General features: G+C 42.0%; 2 protein-coding genes across 3 annotated transcripts in view; both read right to left on the bottom strand.

The window, feature by feature from the left end:
- The window catches only part of LOC117512297, a 35275-nt gene extending 12300 nt beyond the window's left edge, over positions 1-22975 (bottom strand). Inside the window, exons 1-9 of the mRNA XM_034172312.1 lie at positions 22755-22975; positions 18323-18374; positions 11369-11514; positions 11232-11286; positions 11062-11144; positions 10888-10974; positions 3606-3713; positions 3248-3491; positions 1293-1495 (exon numbers count right to left, since the gene is read on the bottom strand). Coding sequence (XP_034028203.1) covers positions 1293-1495; positions 3248-3491; positions 3606-3713; positions 10888-10974; positions 11062-11073 — 654 coding nt within the window. The 5' untranslated portion in view covers positions 11074-11144; positions 11232-11286; positions 11369-11514; positions 18323-18374; positions 22755-22975. The remainder of the gene's footprint in view (positions 1-1292; positions 1496-3247; positions 3492-3605; positions 3714-10887; positions 10975-11061; positions 11145-11231; positions 11287-11368; positions 11515-18322; positions 18375-22754) is intronic.
- A 596-nt stretch (positions 22976-23571) lies between these two features.
- Positions 23572-25542, bottom strand: part of LOC117512296 — a 9346-nt gene continuing 7375 nt past the window's right edge. For both annotated transcript variants that reach the window (XM_034172311.1, XM_034172310.1), the window contains exons 3-4: positions 24269-24506; positions 23572-24171 (exon numbers count right to left, since the gene is read on the bottom strand). In XM_034172311.1, the coding sequence (XP_034028202.1) occupies positions 23686-24171; positions 24269-24506 (724 nt within the window). In that variant the 3' untranslated portion in view covers positions 23572-23685. The remainder of the gene's footprint in view (positions 24172-24268; positions 24507-25542) is intronic.

Here is a 25542-nt window from a genome sequence, read left to right on the forward strand (position 1 = left end):
CTCTACAATGAGCTCCCCACGGATGACCAAACTTCTCACCCTATCTCTCTATCTGTACCCGTGATCTAGTTCTTTTGGTCATGACCCAACCCTCATGACCACAGGTGAGAGTAGGAACTAAGACTGACCAGTAGATCGAGAGCTTTGCCTTTTGGCTAAGCTCCCTTTTCGTCACAAAAGTAGAGTGAATGCTGCGCCGATTCTCCAGAAGCTTCATCGTACCCTCACTCATGAACAAGACCCCAAAGTACGTGTACCCCTTCACTTGATGCAAGACCACATTCCCTTCGTGTAGTAGGCAATCCATCGGTTTCCTGCTGAGAACCATGGCCTCAGATTTAGAGGTGCTGATCCTCATCCCAGCTGCTTCACACTCTGTTGCGAACTGATCCAGTGAGTGCTGGAGGTCACAGGCTGATGAAGCCAACAAGACCACATCATCTGCAAAAAGCAGTGATCAGACCCTGAGCCCACCAAACTGGAAACCCTCCTCCCCACGACTATGCCTTGATATCCTGTCCATGAATATCACAAACAGGATTGGTGACAAGGCACAGCCCTGGGGGAGGCCAACCCCCACCAGAAACGAGTCCGACTTACTGCTGAGCACCTGAACACAGCTCTCGCTTTGTGAGTACAGAGATTGGATGGCCCTGAGAAAGGACCCCTACAGTATCTCTCCAGGAACCATCACCTTATCATGGTGGAGAGGTTTGGGTGCCGCTATGAACCTGAGAGCTGTGTTGTCTCGAGCCTTTGTGCTCCTGGTAGGGTCTCCCATGGCAAACTGGTTTCAAAAGGAGCGGCCAGACAAAGAATGGCTCACAAGACACCATGAAAAATATGGTAGAGGAAATGTGATCTGGCCTGGAGGAAACCAGGGGCTTGGGCTTGCCACAGAGCCTGGTCAGACACAGCACGAAAAGGTGACTTGGACCTTCCATCTCCACCCTGTGGGCTCACCATCCACAGGGAGAACCGCTGATGTCAGGTGCGCTGTCCCATGGTTAGCAGTGAAAATTGGTGACCTCGGCGGCTATCTCTGTGGGTGCGGAACGTCACCTTGCTGTGGGGCAAGGAGCCAGAGCTTGTGCGGGAGGTGGAGCGACACCAGTTAGATCTGGTGGATCTCGCCTCCATGCACAGCCTCGGCTCTGGAACCACTCTCCTTGATAGGGGTTTGACCTAAAATACTAATCTATGTCAATGCGATTTGTTGTTGGCTGATTTAACTGAAGCCCAAAATGTAGTGAGTTCAAGATGTTCTTGTTCTCCTGCATCGATATACTCACACTGGACTCTTTAAAGAGCAGGATGGAGGCCAGTGGATTTCCACACCGAGGCTGTGTGGGGAGAAACCCAAGTGTCGTTGAGACAGACACGGCAGTGTAGGTGGCCACTTCTTCATCCATCCTCAGCTCCTCGAGAGGAGGAAAACGCAGACGTAACATCGCCGCTACAGGGCTCAGCCCACAAGTTTTTTGAACACCTGGGTCTGTAAAAAAAAAAAAAAAAAAAGATAAATAAAATATCACAACCCCTGAATGGTCTAAGAGACACTTGATAAAGGTAAAATGAATGAAAGAAACCAACAAAGGCAGAACCAGTGGCTTTTGCCATCCTAGATAAGGAGCATACGAGGTCTGTTAGAAAAGTATCTGACCTATTTATTTTTTGCAAAAACCATATGGATTTGAATCACGTGTGATTGCATCAGCCAAGCTTGAACCTTCGTGCGCATGCGTGAGTTTTTTCACGCCTGTCGGTTGCGTCATTCGCCTGTGAGCAAGCTTTGTGTGAGCAGTGGTCCACCCCTCTCATCGGATTTTTACTGCGAATAAATGTCTGAACGATTTGGAGCTTTGCTGCATCAAATTTTTCCAGAAACTGTGAGAGACGTCCAGGTGGACACCATTCGGAAAATTCATATGGCTTTCAGCGACGATTTTACGGGGATTACACAGATTAAGGAGTGCTCCGGCCGGTTTAAAGACCGCCCACAGCGTACTCTGAGCGCCGATTGACAGGCTGACACCCCGCTGAAACAACCAGATAATTTCCAACGTGAAGGCTTTGTTGATCCGGGACGTCGTCTGACTTCCACAAAAAAGGCAGAAGGCGTGGACATCAGCACTTTTTTGGCACATTCCACTGTTACAGGAGTTTTTTTCATGGAAAGAGGAGCGGAGGGATGCGCCACCGTGCTGCTCATGGCGCGGCACAAAACCACCTCCGTGTTGGTCTCACAGGACGGCTTTCAGATGGCTCAGACGGTTTTCGGTGGCTTTTCAGTCGTGTGACTATCCGAGAAATTGTGCATGAGCTGGACATGCCCCAACATGTCCTGTGAGGCTTCATCACGGTGTTGATTTGCGCCATGCGGCTCTGCCGCGACGTGCGGAATTCCTCTGCTCCTCTTTCCATGACAAAAACTCCTGTAACAGTGGAATGTGCCGTTCGTTTCTAAACTGGACGCTGTGTTGATCCGGGACGTCGTCTGACTAGCACAGAAATTGCGGAAGACGTGGACATCAGCACTTTTTCGCCACATTGAGACAGACGTGCGGAGGAATTCCGCGCATCAGGACGTTTCCGTAAAATCGTCGCTGAAAGCCATATGAATTTTCCGAATGGTGTCCACCTGGAGGTCTCTCACAGTTTCTGGAAAAATTTGATGCAGCAAAGCTCCAAATCATTCAGACATTTATTCGCAATAAAAATCCGACGAGAGGGGTGGACCACTGCTCACAGGTGAATGATGCAACCGACAGGCGTGAAAAAACTCACGCATGCGCATGAAGGTTCAAGCTTGGCTGATGCAATCACACATGATTCAAATCAATATGGTTTTTGCAAAAAATAAAAAGGTCGGATACTTTACTAACAGACCTCGTATGTGGATTCTAGGAATTCTGGTTAAATTCTGACTGCTTACTGGGTCAAGGTCAAACTGGGAATGAAATGTGTTAATGTCCAGGTTTGAGCTACAATGAATGTACACACAGAAGTTTATAAGACCACCCAATAGCCACAGAGAACAAGCCAGATATCGCCTTTGTATCACCAGATCACCACAACACTTCCCCAACACATCTGGGTGAAAGGAGGAAAAAAAAAAATCTGACTTCCCCAAGTGTCCTAGTTGTGACACAAATAAATGTTCCTGAAAAGATCTACTGTATGAAAAGATTTATATTATTATTTTGGAGATGTGATTAGTGTGGAGAACGACAGATACCCGTCTTACCTCTGTGTAGGCTTTGAACAGATGACCTGATTTGCAGCACTGACCCAGACAGTATCTCTTTATGTCTCTGTTGCTGCTCTGAGTTCTCCTGCTTCTCACACTGTGGGACTCTAAACAGCTTTTTGCTTGATGAGAAAAAAATGACAGATTCTCTTTCGGGAGCCTGGAAGAACGGCTGTTGGCTGGCAGTCATCTCCTCCTCATCCTCACTGGTCCTGCCAACTTTGTTACAGCAAGCTTTAATCTGTAGTGGTGAAAATGGAAATAAAATATGCAATAAAATTATCTAGCGAATAATAATAATACCAGCAACAATGTTTTTAGCACAACAGAGTCTACATGGTTTTGGACATTATACCGTGGAGGCTTGAAGTGGAAGCTGCTCTGCATTTGTCCCAGCTTTTTTATCGCTCACATCCACACTCTTCTCTTCTTCTTGATCTTTGAATAATCTCTGGACAACCTCCTGCCAAAGACAAGGAAAACAAAATGGCATTAAAAAAATGAAATTAAAATTCAAAGAATAATCAATTTTATTTATTTATTTTTGACTGAGCACCACCAGTTTATTTTTCAAACAGTGTTTAAAAGATTTGTTTGTAGTATTGTATCAGAAACTACAGTACTTTCAAAGGACACCGTTTATGTTGTGGCCCCACAGTCAATAAATCATAAAATGGACAAAAATGTCAATTTTTAAAAGCCAATTTTCAGCCCAGTGTCTTAACAAAATAATTAAATGTGTATTTTGTATGCACATATGTGTATGGCGACATTGAAGGAAATTTGAAACTGCTGGCTAAGGCTAAGCGTAAATTCGGTAAGATTGTAATTCATGTTGGCAGTAATGACACCCGGTTACGCCAATTGGAGGTCACTAAAATTAACATTGAATCGGTGTGTAACTTTGCAAAAACAATGTCGGACTCTGTTGTTTTCTCTGGGCCCCCTCCCCAATCGGACTGGGAGTGACATGTTTAGCCGCATGTTCTCCTTGAATTGCTGGCTGTCTGAGTGGTGTCCAAAAAATGAGGTGGGCTTCATAGATAATTGGCAAAGCTTCTGGGGAAAACCTGGTCTTGTTAGGAGAGACGGCATCCATCCCACTTTGGATGGAGCAGCTCACATTTCTAGAAATCTGGCCAATTTTATTAAACCCTCCAAACCGTGACTATCCAGGGGTTGGGACCAGGAAGCAGAGTTGTAGTCTTACACACCTCTCTGCAGCTTCTCCCCCCTGCCATCCCCCAATACCCCATCCCCGTAGAGACGGTGCCTGCTCCCAGACCACCAATAACCAGTAAAAATCTATTAAGCATGAAATTCAAAAAGAAAAAATAATATAGCACCTTCAACTGAACCACAGACTAAAACAGTTAATGTGGTCTATTAAACATTAGGTCTCTCTCGTCTAAGTCCCTGTTAGTAAATGATATAATAATTGATCAACATATTGATTTATTCTGCCTTACAGAACCTGGTTACAGCAGGATGAATATGTTAGTTTAAATGAGTCAACACCCCCGAGTCACACTGTCAGAATGCTCGTAGCACAGGCCGAGGGGGAGGATTAGCAGCAATCTTCCACTCCAGCTTATTAATTAATCAAAAACCCAGACAGAGCTTTAATTCATTTGAAAGCTTGACTCTTAGTCTTGTCCATCCAAATTGGAAGTCCCAAAAAACAGTTTTATTTGTTGTTATCTATCGTCCACCTGGTCATTACTGTGAGTTTCTCTGTGAATTTTCAGACCTTTAGTCTGACTTAGTGCTTAGCTCAGATAAGATAATTATAGTGGGCGTTTTTAACATCCACATAGATGCTGAGAATGACAGCCTCAACACTGCATTTAATCTACTGTCCAAACGTGTCTTCTGACACGCTGAAACGGAGGTGTTTCTGTGTCTCGCTTCCAAAGCAAATCGGTCGTGACACGCGAAGCCTCCGCGCAGCTTTCCATGACAAAATCTCTTGTTAAAAGTGAAATCTGCGGGGAAATGGCTGATGTCCAGCTCTTGTGATAACCAGAGAAAGAGCACACGACGGTCTCGTATCCACAGAGCCATCAGCTCAGAAATGGTCCGGTGGCTTGTGCCGTGTCGTCGCAGCTTGGAGCGCGGCGCACTGAGCGTCTTTAAAGGGGTCCTTAAAGCTGTACTAACAGACCTTATTCTCTGTGAAGCCCGTAAAATTTTCACCGAAAGCCAGATAAATTTTTTGAATAGTTTCCAGGTGCCAGTCTCTAACAGCTTCTGAAAAAATTCTGATGGAAAAAAAAACCCAAATCATTCCGCCATTTCCAGACAATGTCTGACGTGAAAACATATGAATCAAATCCATATAGTAAAAAAATAAAATAAAAAGGTACGATACTTTATGGACAGACCTCGTAACTCACAAACTCGCAGCTTAAAGCAGATAACCCATACGTTGGAGAGGAAATGGCGTCTCACTAATTTAGAAGATCTTCACTTAGCCTGGAAAAAGAGTCTGTTGCTCTATAAAAAAGCCCTCCGTAAAGCTAGGACATCTTACTACTCATCACTAATTGAAGAAAATAAGAACAACCCCAGGTTTCTTTTCAGCACTGTAGCCAGGCTGACAAAGAGTCAGAGCTCTATTGAGCCGAGTATTCCTTTAACTTTAACTAGTAATGACTTCATGACTTTCTTTGTTAATAAAATTCTAACTATTAGAGAAAAAATTACTCATAACCATCCCAAAGACATATCGTTATCTTTGGCTGCTTTCAGTAATGCTGGTATTTGGTTAGACTCTTTCTCTCTGATTGTTCTGTCTGAGTTATTTTCATTAGTCACTTCCTCCAAACCATCAACATGTCTATTAGGCCCCATTCCTACCAGGCTGCTCAAGGAAGCCCTACCATTAATTAATGCTTCGATCTTAAATATGATCAATCTATCTTTATTAGTTGGCTATGTACCACAGGCTTTTAAGGTGGAAGTAATTAAACCATTACTTAAAAAGCCATCACTTGACCCAGCTATCTTAGCTAATTATAGGCCAATCTCCAACCTTCCTTTTCTCTCAAAAATTCTTGAAAGGGTAGTTGTAAAACAGCTAACTAATCATCTACAGAGGAATGGTCTATTTGAAGAGTTTCAGTCAGGTTTCAGAATTCATCATAGTACAGAAACAGCATTAGTGAAGGTTACAAATGATCTTATGGCCTCAGACAGTGGACTCATCTCTGTGCTTGTCGTGTTAGACCTCAGTGCTGCTTTTGATACTGTTGAACATAAAATTTTATTACAGAGATTAGAGCATGCCATAGGTATTAAAGGCACTGCGCTGCGGTGGTTTGAATCATAATTATCTAATAGATTACAATTTGTTCATGTAAATGGGGAGTCTTCTTCACAGACTAAGGTTAATTATGGAGTTCCACAAGGTTCTGTGCTAGGACCAATTTTATTCACGTTATACATGCTTCCCTTAGGCAGTATTATTAGAAAGCATTGCTTAAATTTTCATTGTTACGCAGATGATACCCAGCTTTATCTATCCATGAAGCCAGAGGACACACACCAATTAGTTAAACTGCAGGAATGTCTTACAGACATAAAGACATGGATGACCTCTAATTTCCTTCTTTTAAATTCAGATAAAACTGAAGTTATTGTACTTGGCCCCACTAATCTTAGAAACATGGTGTCTAACCAGATCCTTACTCTGGATGGCATTACCCTGACCTCTAGTAATACTGTGAAAAATGTTGGAGTCATTTTTGATCAGGATATGTCCTTCAATGCGCATATTAAGCAAATATGTAGGACTGCTTTTTTACATTTGCGCAATATCTCTAAAAGTAGAAAGGTCTTGTCTCAGAGTGATGCTGAAAAACTAATTCATGCATTTATTTCCTCTAGGCTGGACTATTGTAATTCATTATTATCAGGTTGTCCTAAAAGTTCCCTGAAAAGCCTTCAGTTAATTCAAAATGCTGCAGCTAGAGTACTAACAGGGACTAGAAGGAGAGAGCATATCTCACCCATATTGGCCTCTCTTCATTGGCTTCCTGGTAATTCTAGAATAGAATTTAAAATTATTCTTCTTACTTATAAGCCTTTGAATAATCAGGTCCCATCTTATCTTAGGGACCTCATAGTACCATATCACCCCAATAGAGCGCTTCGCTCTCAGACTGCAGGCTTACTTGTAGTTCCTAGGGTTTGTAAGAGTAGAATGGGAGGCAGAGCCTTCAGCTTTCAGGCTCCTCTCCTGTGGAACCAGCTCCCAATTCAGATCAGGGAGAAAGACACCCTCTCTACTTTTAAGATTAGGCTTAAAACTTTCCTTTTTGCTAAAGCTTATAGTTAGGGCTGGATCAGGTGACCCTGAACCATGCCTTAGTTATGCTGCTATAGACTTAGACTGCTGGGGGGTTCCCATGATTCACTGAGTGTTTCTTTCTCTTTTTGCTCTGTATGCACCACTCTGCATTTAATCATTAGTGATTGAGTCTTTTTCCTGATTCTCTCCCTCAGCCCCAACCAGTCCCAGCAGAAGACTACCCCTCCCTGAGCCTGGTTCTGCTGGAGGTTTCTTCCTGTTAAAAGGGAGTTTTTCCTTCCCACTGTCGCCAAGTGCTTGCTCCTTCTGACCGTTGGGATTTTTCTGTGATTATTGTATGGCTTTTGCCTTGCAATATAAAGCGCCTTGGGGCAACTGTTGTTGTGATTTGGTGCTATATAAATAAAATTGATTTGATATTTTATTTAAATGCCCAGTCAGCTGTAAACAATACACACACACACACATATATATATGTATATATATCTCCAAGATTTCTATCAGGACAATAAACGATACTTTCAAAATTAAAATCATTTTTCTTCAGAAAAAAAAAAAAGATGTCAGCTGGCACATGGGTGACTCGAGCTGAAATTTTATGTTTTCTTGAATTAGAAATCTATGGTGGCCTGAAGTGCAAAACAGAACAGCAAATCGCATAGCACAACAGCAAAAGAGAAACAACAACATTAACCTAAACGGAAAAGGTAGGTACCTTCGGGCAACACGAATCGTCGCTGATTGGACGGTGGTCCGTCCTGTCCTGTGAGCCGGAAGACCGTATACTCAGGCGCCAGATGAACAGAAACAAATAAACATGCCGCGATGTATTGCCAAAACTGTGGCAAAGAGTTCAAGGAAAAACCAAACTTCTGCAGTGATTGTGGGGAAAAGGCTAAAAGAAGATGGTGACGACACTCACGCACGACCTTCAAGTTTAAGAGCACGCACGTTTTCACTAGTGGCGCTCATATTTTGAAAACATGTAAACCTTCCGGTTCACAAGACAGGATGGCCCACCGTCCAATCAGCAATGATTCGTGTCACCCAAAGGTACCTACCTTTTCGGTTTTGGTTAATGTTGTTGTCGTTTCTCTTTTGCTGTTGTGCCGTGCGATTCGCTGTTGTGCCGTGCGATTTGCTGTTGTGTTTTTTTGATTTGCTGTTGTGTTTTTTTGATTTGCTGTTGTGCTTTTTTGATTTGCTGTTGTGTTTTTTTGATTTGCTGTTGTGCTGTGCGATTTGCTGTTGTGTTTTTTTGATTTGCTGTTGTGCTGTGCGATTTGCTGTTGTGTTTTTTTTGATTTGCTGTTGTGCTGTGCGTTTTGCTGTTGTGTTTTTTTGATTTGCTGTTGTGCTGTGCGATTTGCTGTTGTGTTTTTTTGATTTGCTGTTGTGCTGTGCGATTTGCTGTTGTGTTTTTTTGATTTGCTGTTGTGCTGTGCAATTTGCTGTTGTGTTTTTTTTTATTTGCTGTTGTGCTGTGCAATTTGCTGTTGTGTTTTGCACTTCAGGGCCACCGTACTAATTTTCATCATCGGTACACTTCAACTATGAGAGACAAAATGAGAAAAAAAAAATCCAGGAAATCACATTGTAGGATTTTTAAATAATTTATTTGTAAATTGTGGTGGAAAATAAGTATTTGGTCACCCACAAAAAAAGCAAGATTTCTGGCTCTCACAGACCTGTAACTTCTTCTTTAAGCTCTTCTGTCCTCCATCTGTTACCTGTATTCATGGGATCTGTTGGAACTCGTTATCTGTATAAGAGACACCTGTCCACAGTCTCAAACAGTCAGACTCCAAACTCAACCATGGCCAAGACCAAAGAGCTGTCGAAGGACACCAGGAAGAAAATTGCAGATGTGCACCAGGCTGGGAAGAGTGAATCTACAATAGTCAAGCAGGTTGGTGTGAATAAATCAACTGTGGGAGCAATTGTAAGAAAATGGAAGACATACAAGACCATTGACAATCTCCCTCGATCTGGGGCTCCACGCAAGATCTCATCCCGTGGGGTCAAAATGATCATGAGAACGGTGAACAAAAATCCCAGAACTACACAGAGGGACCTGATGAATGACCTGCAGAGAGCCGGGACCAAAGTAACAAAGGCTACACACTACGCAGAGAGGGACTCAAATCCTACAGTGCCAGGCGTGTCCCCCTGCTTAAGCCAGTACGTGTCCAGGCCCGTCTGAAGTTTGCCAGAGAGCATATGGATGATCCAGAAGAGGATTGGGAGAATATCATGTGGTCAGATGAAACCAAAATAGAACACTTTGGTAAAAACTCAACTCACTGTGTTTGGAGGAAGAAGAATGCTGAGTTGCATTCCAAGAACACCATATCTACTGTGAAGCATGTGGGTGGAAACATCATGCTTTGGGACTGTTTTTCTGCAAAGGGGACAGGACGACTGACCATGTTAAGGGAAGAATGAATGTGGCCATGTATCATGAGATTTTAAGCCAAAATCTCCTTCCTCCAGTGACAGCATTGAAGATGCAACGTGGCTGGGTCTTCCAGCATGACAACGATCCCAAACACACCACTCGGGCAATGAAGGAGTGGCTCCGTAAAAAGCATTTCAAGGTCCTGGAGTGGCCAAGCCAGTCTCCAGACGTCAACCCCATAGAAAATTTGTGGAGGGAGTTGAAAGTCCATGTTGCCCAGCAACAGCCCCAAAACATCACTGCTCTAGAGGAGATCTGCATGGAGAAATGGGCCAAAATACCAGCAACAGTGTGTAAAAACCTGGAGAAGACTTACAGGAAATGTTTGATCCCTATCATTGCCAACAAAGATTATGTTACAAACTATTGAGTTGAATTTTAGTTACTGACCAAATACTTATTTTCCACCACAATTTACAAATAAATTCTTTAAAAATCCTACAATGTGATTTCCTGGATTTTTTTTTTCCTCATTTGTCTCTCATAGTTGAAGTGTACCTATGATGAAAATTATAGACCTCTCTCATCTTTCTAAGTGGGAGAACTTGCACAATCAGGGACTGACTAAATACTTTTTTACCCCACTCCACATGCTGTGCAGTGAGAGTGCAGCTCAAACCAAAGTCAAATTCCTTGTATTCTTGAGGATACTTGGCAAATAAAGGCTGTTTTGATCTCAGCATTATTTTATTTTTATTTATTTATTTATACACAAAAAAGCTGCCTTTCCCCATATTTAAGGATTCCGCCTTTAAAAATGTATGTGAACCTATTTCTCTCAATGGGTGATTGTTCCCCCCCCCCCCCCCCTTTTTTTGTCTGCCTGTTGCCTTGTTGTTAGTTATAAAATTGTTTTCTCTCCATCACCTCCTTGTGCAGTTGAAGATTTGTTCTGAAGCTTCTCAGCCCAGATGTGCTGATAAAGGGCGTCTTTTGTGTGGACAGATTCCATTTCTAAAAAACATCAGAGTCATGAGACAAAAACAACATAACGTGTAGACAAGAAGTGTGGAACAAGGACAGCGTGGACACAATACTCACCATGGAGGACATAGGCTGATGTCTGGTGTTTGGGACTCTCTGTGGAGTCCATTTCTGTGACGGCGTATGTTTGAGTGCTACTGCTGAGAACAAAACAGCCATCAGCATAAATGTGCAATGAAGTAACACAATATGTTTTAGGAGATAAGAACATGCCTGTAGGATCTTACCAACGGCCCCTTCGCTCGGGTTTACAGGATTTTTTCTAACAGGTACTCTTTGAGCCTGAGAAAAGAAGTAACAGTAAACAAACCCACGAGACACGCAACAACACAATATAAGTATAAACGGATTTCACATGTACCACTTTGCAGACTGAAGTACTTCTGCCTGATGGACAGACTGATGTTCGAGGTGTGGCACCCAGTTGCCCTTCAGTCTTCACCCCCTCATTCTGAAGAATGCTGTGCAGTGCGGCAGAGTCTGGAGAAAACTGTACCGACTTCACTGACCCTTTTGGGGTAAATAAATAAACACACATCCATATATACACACACATCCAAAAAATGAGTAGCAACAGTAGAGAATTGAAGGGCCAATAAGGAAAGTCCACAGACGGACGACAGAGAAGTCTTTCATCACAACCTTAGCTATTTGTTTGTTCACTGAATATACTGACTGAACTAATACAGTGCATCTGGAAAGTATTCACAGTGCTTCACTTTTCAACATTTTGTCATTTACAGCCTGATTCCAAAATGAATGTAATTCATTTTTCCCTCAAAATTCTACACACAATACCCCATAATGACGATCTTTTGCAAATCTCAGTGCTTTATGCAATCTCAGGGTGCATGGTAACCCCTGTCAGTTCCCGGTTTAATTGGGCAGCGCAGTTGATTAGTAGTTAGCACTGTTGCCTCACACATCAAGAAAGTCCCAGGTTCGCATCCCACCTGGTCCTTTCTGCATAAAGTTTGTTTGTTTGCCCCGAGTTTGCATGGGTTCCCTCTGAGTGCTCTGGCTTCCTAGTGTAGCAGATAAGAGAATATTTAGAGCGGAATCCTGCAAATGGTGACACAAGCATCAAATTCAGCACAAATACTCCGTAGACACTCCTCTTTTGAAAAAAACGATTGGCCACTTGAATTTTCAATCGGTGGTCAGGTAGGGGTCAATTGAAGAATTACACAGGGGTCAAAATGCTCCAATCATATTGAAAGCTACACCACATTATATGCCAGATCATAAAGATTCCAAAAAGGTATAGTTTGGACAATCTGTGACTGAATTCTACAGAGTTATGAGAACACCAGGAAGAATGGTGTCAAAGGTCAGTTTCAGTTTGTACAGGGGTCAAAAGTTAAAGGTGCTCCAATTTTGGTAAAAAAGTGATGTAAATTATTAATTGAGTTAATAGGGTTTTAAAAAGGAGAAGTTTGGACCATGTATCATGCTTAGTTAATCACTTTACAGGGTAACATATTCCACATGTCATAGAATGAGCTTCAAGGCTGTGAAGGTTGGAGGAAGACGTTGCATCAGAATTTTGGCTCTCTGTTGGAACTGTTTACACAGAGACTGCTACCTGCTGCTTTGGACTTTGAACCAACAGTCTTTTTCAAGACTTTTTTACTTTTTTTTTTTTTTTTTTACTTTTTCACCGTGCTCCAACGCCTAAAGAAGACCTCTAACGGTCGAAACATCGCGACGGAGCACTTTTATCAGCTAACTTTCATCAGCGTTGGCAAGCTAACTAGCTTGCTGACGCTTTCGTTTTTATTTTTTTTAGCACTGTTGTCGTGCGTTACCTGTGCTGCTCCACAGCGTGTCTAGTGGATTTTTATTTTATTTTAGCACCGTTGTCGTGCGTTCGCTGTTGCCGTGCGTTACCTGTGCTGCTTCATGGCCTGTCTGGTGCCTTAACTAAGGCACTCCTTCTGCTGAATCACCTCTAAATTATTTACACATTATTCACTTTGTGTGTTTTTAGGAATCCGCTAGGTTGCGTAGCTACTAGCTCTTAGCCGATTTAGCATGGCGGCTTCTCCCGTCTCTCCCGCACTTTTCTGCTCTGGGTGTGAAATGTTTAGTTATTCCTCGGCCTCCTTTAGCAGTAACGGTACTTGTAATAAGTGCAGCTTATTCGTAGCTTTGGAGGCCAGGCTGGGCGAATTGGAGACTCGGCTCCGCACCGTGGAAAATTCTACAGCTAGCCAGGCCCCTGTAGTCGGTGCGGACCAAGGTAGCTTAGCCGCCGTTAGTTCCCCCCTGGCAGATCCCGGGCAGTCGGGAAAGCAGGCCGACTGGGTGACTGTGAGGAGGAAGCGTAGCCCTAAACAGAAGCCCCGTGTACACCGCCAACCCGTTCACATCTCTAACCGTTTTTCCCCACTCGAGGACACACCGCCGAGGATCAAACTCTGGTTATTGGCGACTCTGTTTTGAGAAATGTGAAGCTAGCGACACCAGCAACCATTGTCAATTGTCTTCCGGGGGCCAGAGCAGGCGACATTGAAGGACATTTGAAATTGCTGGCTAAGGCTAAGCGTAAATTTGGTAAGATTGTAATTCACGTCAGCAGTAATGACACTCGGTTACGCCAATCGGAGGTCACTAAAATTAACATTAAATCGGTGTGTAACTTTGCAAAAACAATGTCGGACTCTGTTGTTTTCTCTGGGCCCCTCCCCAATCAGACCGGGAGTGACATGTTTAGCCGCATGTTCTCCTTGAATTGCTGGTTGTCTGAGTGGTGTCCAAAAAATGAGGTGGGCTTCATAGATAATTGGCAAAGCTTCTGGGGAAAACCTGGTCTTGTTAGGAGAGACGGCATCCATCCTACTTTGGATGGAGCAGCTCTCATTTCTAGAAATCTGGCCAATTTTCTTGGATCCTCCAAACTGTGACTGTCCAGCGTTGGGACCAGGAGGCAGAGCTGTGGTCTTATACACCTCTCTGCAGCTTCTCTCCCCCTGCCATCCCCTCATTACCCCATCCCCGTAGAGACGGTGCCTGCTCCCAGACCACCAATAACCAGCAAAAATCTATTTAAGCATAAAAATTCAAAAAGAAAAATAATATAGCACCTTCAACTGCACCACAGACTAAAACAGTTAAATGTGGTCTATTAAACATTAGGTCTCTCTCTTCTAAGTCCCTGTTGGTAAATGATATAATAATTGATCAACGTATTGATTTATTCTGCCTAACAGAAACCTGGTTACAGCAGGATGAATATGTTAGTTTAAATGAGTCAACACCCCCGAGTCACACTAACTGTCAGAATGCTCGTAGCACGGGCCGGGGTGGAGGATTAGCAGCAATCTTCCATTCCAGCTTATTAATTAATCAAAAACCCAGACAGAGCTTTAATAAATTTGAAAGCTTGTCTCTTAGTCTTGTCCATCCAAATTGGAAGTCCCAAAAACCAGTTTTATTTGTTATTATCTATCGTCCACCTGGTCGTTACTGTGAGTTTCTCTGTGAATTTTCAGACCTTTTGTCTGACTTAGTGCTTAGCTCAGATAAGATAATTATAGTGGGCGATTTTAACATCCACACAGATGCTGAGAATGACAGCCTCAACACTGCATTTAATCTATTATTAGACTCTATTGGCTTTGCTCAAAAAGTAAATGAGTCCACCCACCACTTTAATCATATCTTAGATCTTGTTCTGACTTATGGTATGGAAACAGAAGACTTAACAGTATTCCCTGAAAACTCCCTTCTGTCTGATCATTTTTTAATAACATTTACATTTACCCTGATGGACTACCCTGCAGTGGGGAATAAGTTTCATTACACTAGAAGTCTTTCAGAAAGCGCTGTAACTAGGTTTAAGGATATGATTCCTTCTTTATGTTCTCTAATGTCATATACCAACACAGAGCAGAGTAGCTACCTAAACTCTGTAAGGGAGTTAGAGTATCTCGTCAATAGTTTTACATCCTCATTGAAGACAACTTTGGATGCTGTAGCTCCTCTGAAAAAGAGAGCTTTAAATCAGAAGTGTCTGACTCCGTGGTATAACTCACAAACTCGTAGCTTAAAGCAGATAACCCGTAAGTTGGAGAGGAAATGGCGTCTAACTAATTTAGAAGATCTTCACTTAGCCTGGAAAAAGAGTTTGTTGCTCTATAAAAAATCCCTCCGTAAAGCTAGGACATCTTTCTACTCATCACTAATTGAAGAAAATAAGAACAACCCCAGGTTTCTTTTCAGCACTGTAGCCAGGCTGACAAAGAGTCAGAGCTCTACTGAGCTGAGTATTCCATTAACTTTAACTAGTAATGACTTCATGACTTTCTTTGCTAACAAAATTTTGACTATTAGAGAAACAATTACTCATAACCATCCCAAAGATGTATCGTTATCTTTGGCTGCTTTCAGTGATGCCGGTATTTGGTTAGACTCTTTCTCTCCGATTGTTCTGTCTGAGTTATTTTCATTAGTTACTTCATCCAAACCATCAACATGTTTATTAGACCCCATTCCTGCCAGGCTGCTCAAGGAAGTCCTACCATTATTTAATGCTTCAATCTTAAATATGATCAATCTATCTTTGTTGGCTATGTACCACAGGCTTTTAAGGTGGCAGTAATTAAACCATTACTTAAAAAGCCATCACTTGACCCAGCTATCTTAGCTAATTATAGGCCAATCTCCAACCTTCCTTTTCTCTCAAAGATTCTTGAGAGGGTAGTTGTAAAACAGCTAACTGATCACCTGCAGAGGAATGGTCTATTTGAAGAGTTTCAGTCAGGTTTTAGAATTCATCATAGTACAGAAACAGCATTAGTGAAGGTTACAAATGATCTTCTTATGGCTTCGGACAGTGGACTTATCTCTGTGCTTGTTCTGTTAGACCTCAGTGCTGCTTTTGATACTGTTGACCATAAAATTTTATTACAGAGATTAGAGCATGTCATAGGTATTAAAGGCACTGCGCTGCGGTGGTTTGAATCATATTTGTCTAATAGATTACAGTTTGTTCATGTAAATGGGGAATCTTCACAGACTAAAGTTAATTATGGAGTTCCACAAGGTTCTGTGCTAGGACCAATTTTATTCACTTTATACATGCTTCCCTTAGGCAGTATTATTAGACGGTATTGCTTAAATTTTCATTGTTACGCAGATGATACCCAGCTTTATCTATCCATGAAGCCAGAGGATACACACCAATTAGCTAAACTGCAGGATTGTCTTACAGACATAAAGACATGGATGACCTCTAATTTTCTGCTTTTAAACTCATAAAACTGAAGTTATTGTACTTGGCCCCACAAATCTTAGAAGCATGGTGTCTAACCAGATCTTTACTCTGGATGGCATTTCCCTGACCTCTAGTAATACTGTGAGAAATCTTGGAGTCATTTTTTATCAGGATATGTCATTCAAAGCGCATATTAAACAAATATGTAGGACTGCCTTTTTGCATTTACGCAATATCTCTAAAATCAGAAAGGTCTTGTCTCAGAGTGATGCTGAAAAACTAATTCATGCATTTATTTCCTCTAGGCTGGACTATTGTAATTCATTATTATCAGGTTGTCCTAAAAGTTCCCTAAAAAGCCTTCAGTTAATTCAAAATGCTGCAGCTAGAGTACTGACGGGGACTAGCAGGAGAGAGCATATCTCACCCGTGTTGGCCTCTCTTCATTGGCTTCCTGTTAATTCTAGAATAGAATTTTAAATTCTATTCTTACTTATAAGGTTTTGAATAATCAGGTCCCATCTTATCTTAGGGACCTCGTAGTACCATATTACCCCATTAGAGCGCTTCGCTCTCAGACTGCAGGCTTACTTGTAGTTCCTAGGGTTTGTAAGAGTAGAATGGGAGGCAGAGCCTTCAGCTTTCAGGCTCCTCTCCTGTGGAACCAGCTCCCAATTCAGATCAGGGAGACAGATACCCTCTCTACTTTTAAGATTAGGCTTAAAACTTTCCTTTTCGCTAAGGCTTATAGTTGGGGCTGGATCAGGTGACCCTGGACCATCCCTTGGTTATGCTGCTTTAGACGTAGACTGTGGGGGGGTTCCCATGATGCACTGTTCTTTCTCTTTTTGCTCTGTATGCATCACTCTGCATTTAATCATTAGTGATCGATCTCTGCTCCCCTCCACAGCATGTCTTTTTCCTGGTTCTTTCCCTGAGCCCCAACCAGTCTCAGCAGAAGACTGCCCCTCCCTGAGCCTGGTTCTGCTGGAGGTTTCTTCCTGTTAAAAGGGAGTTTTTCCTTCCCACTGTAGCCAAGTGCTTGCTCATAGGGGGTCGTTTTGACCGTTGGGGTTTTTCATAATTATTGTATGGCCTTGCCTTACAATATAAAGCGCCTTGGGGCAACTGTTTGTTGTGATTTGGCGCTATATAAAAAAAAAGTTGATTGATTGATTGATTGATAGAATCCAATGGATGTTGACCTTGCTTGACCTTTACTTTGGAGACCAAGCATTCAACATGGTCAAAATTATTCCATTTATTAATCCTATTAGCTCAACCAACAGTTTGCATAATTTTTTACTAAAATTGGAGCAACATTAACTTTTGACCCCTGTACAAAATGAAATTGACCTTTCTCACCATTCTTGCTGTTTTTACCCCATAACATTCAGTCACAGATATTCCAAACTATACCTTTTTGGAATATTTATGATCAGACCAATAATGTGGTGTAGTTTTCAATTTGATTGGAGCATTTTAAAATTTTGACCCCTGTGTAATTCTTCAATTGACCCCTACTTGGCTGCTTATTGAAAATTCAAGCGGCCAATCATTTTTTTCATAAGAGGAATGTCTAAGGAGTATTTGTGCCAAATTTGATACTTGTATCACCATTTGAAGGATTGTTTCAGTTATCTGCTATACTATCCTCCCACTTCCTAAACACATGCAGGTTCGGTGAATCAAATCAATTGTAGGTGTGAGTGAGTTTGTCTGTCTATATGTGTCAGCCCTGCAATAGACTGGTGGCCTGTCCATGTACCCTGCCTCATGGCCAATGATCACTGGGATCGGCTTCAGACCCCACCCCACGTGACCCTTAAGTGAAATAAGTGGGTTCACAAAATGAATGGAAAAATATAGTATCTAAAGGCAAAATATTTATATTTTAATGAAATTTTACTTAAGTGGTTTTGTCTAGCATTAAGTGTGGATGAGATTTTTGACTAGAAATTAAGGCAAATACACAATGACAATATTTTGCATCTTTACAGTGTACAGTATTCAAGCAATGTAAAAATAATTTACTTTAATAGGAGACTGAGTTACAATATAATCATTTCAGGAGATAAGAAAACCCTTATGAACTCTTACCTACTGGTCCAGTCGCCTCTGCGGGATTTTTTCTAATGGGAACTCTTTGAGCCTAAGGGGGGAAACAAAATATAAAACCACTGTGGCCAGAGTTTTTAAAGAGTAACAAGCAAGAAAAAATAGCAGTAACTCTGTGTAGCTGATGCCATTACAACACATGGTTACTGTTTATCTGCCATACTGGTTTATGTATTCCTGGATTCAGACAAGTTCTTCAGGTGAATTTCGGCTCAGTCCCAAACTTTTCTGTTATTTGGTCGTCAGTCGTCTTGATGAGTTGAATCAGTTTTACGTGATCAATGTGCAGTTTGTAGAAGAGAAAACAGTGTATTAAATGATCCAGGTAGATTGTGCGGATCCTGCACTTCAACAAGAAATCATTTTGCATTTCATAGCATTCCTTAGTCTCAACAGCTAAGAGTTCAAAGTATTTAGAGAGGCAGATTTGTGCTTGTGCTTTGCATTCCAATAGCAATAAGACTACTTGGGCAATACCCCGTTTACACAGAGTCCCCGACTGAGTTGTGATCGAAAAACGTCCTCTGCTCGCCGTCACTCTGACTCCCACTGGGGTTGCAGGCTGGTCACAATGGGGTCTCCATGGTTGGAAAAAGGATCCCTCTCGGTCACCATCACTCTCCAACAGGTGTGCGAGTGTATTGAACTGTTTAAAACACTCATACAAGTTGTGCAACCAGTTAACAGATACATGGGTCTCATAATTGGTCTTGATAAACTCTCACTTCTCAACTCACTCTTATGGGTCATAATACGAGGTCTGTTAGAAAAGTATCCGACCTTATTATTTTTTTAAAAACCCACATGGATTTGAATCACGTGTGATTGTGTCAGACAAGCTTGAACCCTCGTGCGCATGCGTGAATTTTTTCATGCCTGTCAGTTGCATCATTCGCCTGTGAGCAGGCTTTGAGTGAGGTGTGGTCCACCCTCTCGTCTATTTTTTATTGCGAATAAATGTCTGAACGATTTGGATCTTTGCTGCATCAATTTTTTTCCAGAAACTGTGAGAGACCTCCAGGTGGACACCGTTCGAAAAATTAATATGGCTTTCAGGGACGATTTTATGGGGATTAAACAGATTACGGGGTGTTACTGCCGCTTTAAGGACTGCCCACAACTGCCGAGAGCGCGGCGCGCTCCCAGCCCCCATCGACAGGCTGACACCCTGCTGGAACAACCAGATCATTTCCAACGTGAAGGCTTTGTTGATCCGGGACCTCGTCTGACTTTCACAAAAAGGCAGAAGATGTGGACATCAGCACTTTTTCCGGCACATTCCACCGTTACAGGAGTTTTTTTCATGGAAAGAAAAGCGGAGGGACGCGCCACGGCTCCGTTCATTGACTCCGTTAACTAGAGCACAATAGTTGCTAATTAGAGCTATTGTTTAGTCACTAGCCTATAGCAGTCTGCCTCTCGGTAGGAGGGGTCTGGTTAGGTTTAAAACTCCAGCTTTTGTGGCTTCTGTTTATTCTTCTCTACAAGAGTCAAGACAGAAGTCAGACTACCAGAGCAAGAATTTTAGCTGAGGAAGCTTCTGCGATTTGAAGCGAAACATCCTCGCATCAAGCAACCCAGTCCAGTCGAAGATTTAAGCTTCTCTACAACTTAGGAAGGTCTCTTGGAGCCATTTCTAAAACAACTGCAGATTTCAAGATCATCAGTATAAACCATACAGTGTGTCACCACTTTGCCCAGGTCTGGAAGAAGACCCAAACTGTCACCATCAGATGAGAGGAAATTGGTTAGGATGTTCAGGAACAATCCAGAAACCACCAAGGCATCGCTGTCCACAGTGAAGCGAGTTTTACATCACCATGGACTGAGAGGGTGCTGATCAAGAAAGAAGCCTCTGCTCCAAAATGAAGACTTTCAAGCTAAACTGAAATTTGCAGCTGCCCACATGAGCCAAATGCCTTCTAGACAAAAGTTTTATGGTCAGACAAGAAAAAGACTGAGCTCTTTGGCCACAATGACAAGAGGCATGTTTAGAGGAATAAAAGTGAGGCTTTCAAACCTAAGAACACGGTACCAACTCTCAACTGGTTTCAGAAAATGAAAATAAAGCTGCGACAATGGCCCAGACTGACTTGAATCCAATAGAAAATTTATGGAAAGAACGAAAGATCAGAGTTCATAGAAGAGGTCCATGGAACCTTCAATATTTGAACACTGTCTGTGTGGAAGAATGGGCCAAAAATCACACCTGAGCAGTGCATGCAATTAGTTTCTCCATACAGAAGGCATCTTGAACCTGTCATTACCAACAAAGGCTTTTGTAGGAAGTATTACATAAATTGTTCAATATGTTTTCCCTGTGTCATTCCATTTAATTACACATAATTTACTTTCTGTACTTACTTGTTTTGGTTTCTTTGCATGTGTGGATTAGGCCTACTTGGGTAGTTACTAACATCTGGTGAAAATTTCATATCAGTAGGACCTTTAGAAACATATTTACTGAGAAAAATGGCGACGGGTTACATACTTATTTTATCCATGCATTTAAATAAAGTCTCTATCCTGCAGTTTATGCACTGAGAATCTAATTTGTTCTTTTTAACAGAAACTGTAAATTGGTAATAAAACAAACTGAAGTGGTTGTGCTCAACGTTATCAAACACAATGGGTGTTCCACTGCCACTAGAGCCCGACCAATAAATCAGCAAGCACATATATTTGGCCGATATGACCTACTGGTAGATACATGTTTTAAATGTCATTCTTTAGCCACTGTAAATGCCAATGGTCAAAGAATGACATTAAACAAGAAATGGAAGATCAATTCTGGAATGAGTGTTGCCTTTGCATAGTATGTCCACCAGAGGGTGGTCTGCAGCTCTCCTTTTGCAGAACACAAATCAGCTGACAGAAGACTGAGCAGCACAAAATTATGTGCAGTTGCTTGTAGCCATGTGAAATGCAGAATTTTCAGGGTTTGTTTCAATGCAGTCCCTCGACAGGGGACTTTCAGTGGTTCGGCGTGATCTAGCCATCCCAGATTATCTGGGATGACTAGATGTCTTATTTCTGTCTTATTTTCAATTAGAATGACCAAAGACACAGCAGGTCACCAAAAGAAGAATACTGGCAGATATAACAGATTTCAGAATCATTAAATATCAAAACTGGTATTGGTCTTAAAAATCTTGTCTTGTGGGACTCTAAATGTCACCCATCACTTATGCATGAAAATCCTTTTCATGCAGAAAATGCAGGTTTAACATTGATGCACTCAATGCAAGCTGAGCACAAGTTGCATCCATTCACTATACAGTATGGGAGACCAATTTCACCTTCCCCAATACAATTCATTTAGAACACAGATCTGTTCCAGTGGGGTCAAGTCTGACTATTATGAATGAATGACTCCTTTGTGAACATGGTGAATGGCTTGTGTCAAGCAAAACAAGGCTTATGTCTGCTTATATTATCTACTGTGGAAATAGATAACGTAGTTTTAACTATGTTGTGAAAGCAGGCCGCCAGACTACTTTAATTCAATTCAATTTATTTAATTTATATAGCGCCAAATCACAACAAAGTTGCCTCAAGGCGCTTCACACAAGTAAGGTCCCTTACCAACCCCAGGAGCAAGCACACAGGTGACAGTGGTAAGGAAAACTTCCTTCTGAGGAAGAAACCTCAAGCAGACCAGACTCAAAGGGGTGACCCTCTGCTTGGGCCATGCTACCAAAACAAATTACAAAACATTTCACAAAACAAATATACAGGAAATGTTGCCGGTGCAGAGGACAGGAGGCTTTCAGAAATAGACACTACACCCATCTCTGGATGGAGCCGCACCTCAAACAGACAGAAAAGAAACAGAATCAGGTATCAGAAAGACAACAAATACAGTACAATTTGTCTGTACTAATTTTCATTTTGTATAGACAATAATTTTCCATTCTTTATGCTGAGAGGTTTCCATGTTAGCTTGATTTTTGCCTCTCGGCGCTGGATGTCGCCTGTTTCCACTGTTTTATGTCACTATACGTTTTACAATGTTTGGGGAATAACATCTTGGGACATCCACACAGGTGATGTACACTTTCTCTGCTTTGTAATGTATTGCAGAGAGACTGCTTGGTCAGTCTACTGTAAGGGTTTGGATCTCTGTTGCAGTAATGCAAGAACCTGTATTTATGAATGTTAAATGACATACAGCACTTCTCACCACAACAGGAGTGCAATAAAGGAAAGATTTGGAGGTGAGGATATGGCCACAGCACACTTGTGTTTGTAATTTTTATCTTGTATGGTGCATATATGATCCATTTGACCCCCCACCCCCCAAACACACCCACACCACAAACACTTTAAGCCAGGGCCTCAAATCCAGCACACCAGTATGCTGCCAAGGCACAAAGAAAACAATCAAATCAAAGTTTATTACAAACCAACTTACCTGACAGTTATAGGGTTTAGATGACTGTGGAGTTGCAGATCCCAAGCCTGTGGCACTTGGCTCCCGCGGGATACTGAGCAAAGGCCCACGGTCAGGCTGGATAATCTCCCTTTTGTCTGAAATACATGACTGCAAACTGAAAATTTCTTCAGTAATAACTGAGATATAAACAACAAAGTTACAACAATGGCTAAGACAAGAAAGTTCTATTTCATGGGGTTTTCAACTCTGCACTTGGAGAGCATGTTAAAGTTTTCTTTGTTCTACACATGGCTGATGAACTCACTAGGGGTGTTTAGTCAATCAAGAGCTGCAAGATACTCGTACATGGAGAGACCATGGAGTGCTGGAAAATATGCAGAGCAGGTGCTCTCCAGGTGCAGGATTAGGGACTGCTGGACTTATTTTAACCAAACAAACAGTGAACTATCACAGCATTGTTGTAAAGTAAGCCATTAAATGTAGCAGAAAAATTATTCATAATATGTGAAAATACACACAAGGCATCCAAACAATTACAGCGCCTTGTCAATGCCAGCTGTTTTTTTTTTTTTGTTGTTTTTTTAAAATTTGCCTGACATCATCACATGACATCACTGAAGTCAGAGGTCTGATACATTTGTCAGTTCCACAAAATGAGACATATGTGCAGAAACCTGCATTTTAGTATCTCATTAGTTCCCAAGATACGGTCGTCAATGTATTTTTGACACTGACCCCTGATGTAATCAGTGTCGTGAGAGTACAGTCCACTGACTTTATCTACCACGCTTGATTGAAACCAGTCTGTGCATTCTGAAGACATTACCACAGACAGACAATCACTGCAATAGACTCTCCATCCTTTACGGCCAGGTTAATCATAACCTGCCAAAGTGACAGACATCCTCTGCTACAGCAAACGATACAGTGTCCAATTTCAAGATCACCTCTATAACTTACCTTGTGAGGAGATACTAGTGGTAACCTCCTGCACATTGCAGGCCTTAGATGGTTCTTTGAGACTAAGTAGGTTCATATTATCCAAACACACCTCTGTACTAAGAGCAGGTTGTGCACAGGAAGCAGCACTTTTTGGACACACAGTTGTTTCAGAAATGAATGTCAAAGGATGAGACAAAGTGGCTGAAGTCTTAAAAGCGCCAGAACTCTCACAGTGTTCTGACACATGGAATGCAGTGTCTTGGTCTTTTCTAGGAGTCTTCCCTCCAACTTTGGTTGACTCCTCTTTGCCGTTTAATGTGGCCAGACGGCTTCGGGTGTTAGCATTTATATTTTTTGTAGTTATATTAGTCCCAGTCGTTGACCGTGTAACACTTTGAAGCTGCTTCTTTTCAGATGTTGTTCTTGTGCCCCTAGGCTGAGACAAGTGGAATGGAATGGGCCTCGTACATGGCTTTTTGTTCTTAGCTTTCCCCTAGAGAAAAATGAGCAAAGATAAAGGACAAGAAACACACATGCAAAATAAAAATGAAAATCATTTTGGTTTACTGGAGGAAAAAAGGGACTCTTACTGTCAGGGGTTTCTCTTCCCACCGGCAGTGAGACTGACTGAAGTCAGATGGAGTCTGAAGATGAAGGGACTTTGCAAGTACCGGAAGCCTGCTCATACCTGGCCGGACTGGTGCCTTTCTAACCACTTCTGAGCTTTTTGGATCTAGATTTTCAACATTGTGGCTGGTAAGGTTAGGTCCAGACTCTTGCTTGGAAGGCTTTGTGTCTGTCGGCATTTTGTTATAATCATTGTTCGTGCTGTGTAGAGACAAAGGACTACTTGTAGAAAAATACAATGAAGAGGGCATGTCCCAGAAAAGATACACAAAAACAGGTAAAGCATATAAACCAGACCAGGCCACAAATATAAACTAAACTAGAAGAGACAGATGAATTAGATCAGGGCTATGCGATATGAATCAAAATTAATATCACGTTTCAGACTTTTACCTCGATTGCAATTAATGAACGGCTCATCTCTCGTCACCACGTGGGTGTATAGGCACCCCATTTTGTTTCTTGAAATTTAACTCCCAGCACCCCTGCTGATTCAGCTGAAAACAGGGGGAGTGCAGGTGAAATGTGGCCAGCAGGATCTAAATTGGGCAGCCCTCATTTACAGTTTCTGTAGAGTAGCTGTGTATCTGTCACAGCAAAATCATAATGGCACCCCACCCCCACTCCAATCACACTTGTTTCTGCCTTCACCAATGCAGTCATCACATGCATGCAATGGTGTGCAACAGGCATCATTCAGAAGGCAGGGATGCTGTTCTGTTTTTTTGAGTTGGCAGTGGCTCTCCGTATATAGCTGTATTAATAATATTTTTGAATTTTTTTGAATTTGAATTTATTTATTTTGGCACACAAACTCGACAATAACAAAAACTGATACACAAGACAATTCCACAGCGACATGTGTGTCCAAAAAGGGGGGTGAGCAGAAACAAAGCTTATAAACGCCCACTCCATATATACATACATACACATTACCAACCCACAGAGCAAGCACACAGGCGACAGTGGTAAGGAAAATCTCCCTCTGATGTATTGAGGAATAAGCCTCAAGCAGACCAGACTCTAAGGGGTGACCCTCTGCTTGGGCCATGCTACAAACACATTTGACAATACAAACTCAAATCCCATTATCACAAAACATATCTAGTGAACACCGTGTCTTCATGGATACATACATACACACACACACACACACTATATATATACACACACACACACACACACATATATATATACACACACACACACACACAGATATATATACCCACCAACACAC

This window comes from Thalassophryne amazonica, chromosome 6 (assembly GCF_902500255.1).
Source record: "Thalassophryne amazonica chromosome 6, fThaAma1.1, whole genome shotgun sequence".
In the NCBI taxonomy this organism is placed as follows: domain Eukaryota; kingdom Metazoa; phylum Chordata; class Actinopteri; order Batrachoidiformes; family Batrachoididae; genus Thalassophryne; species Thalassophryne amazonica.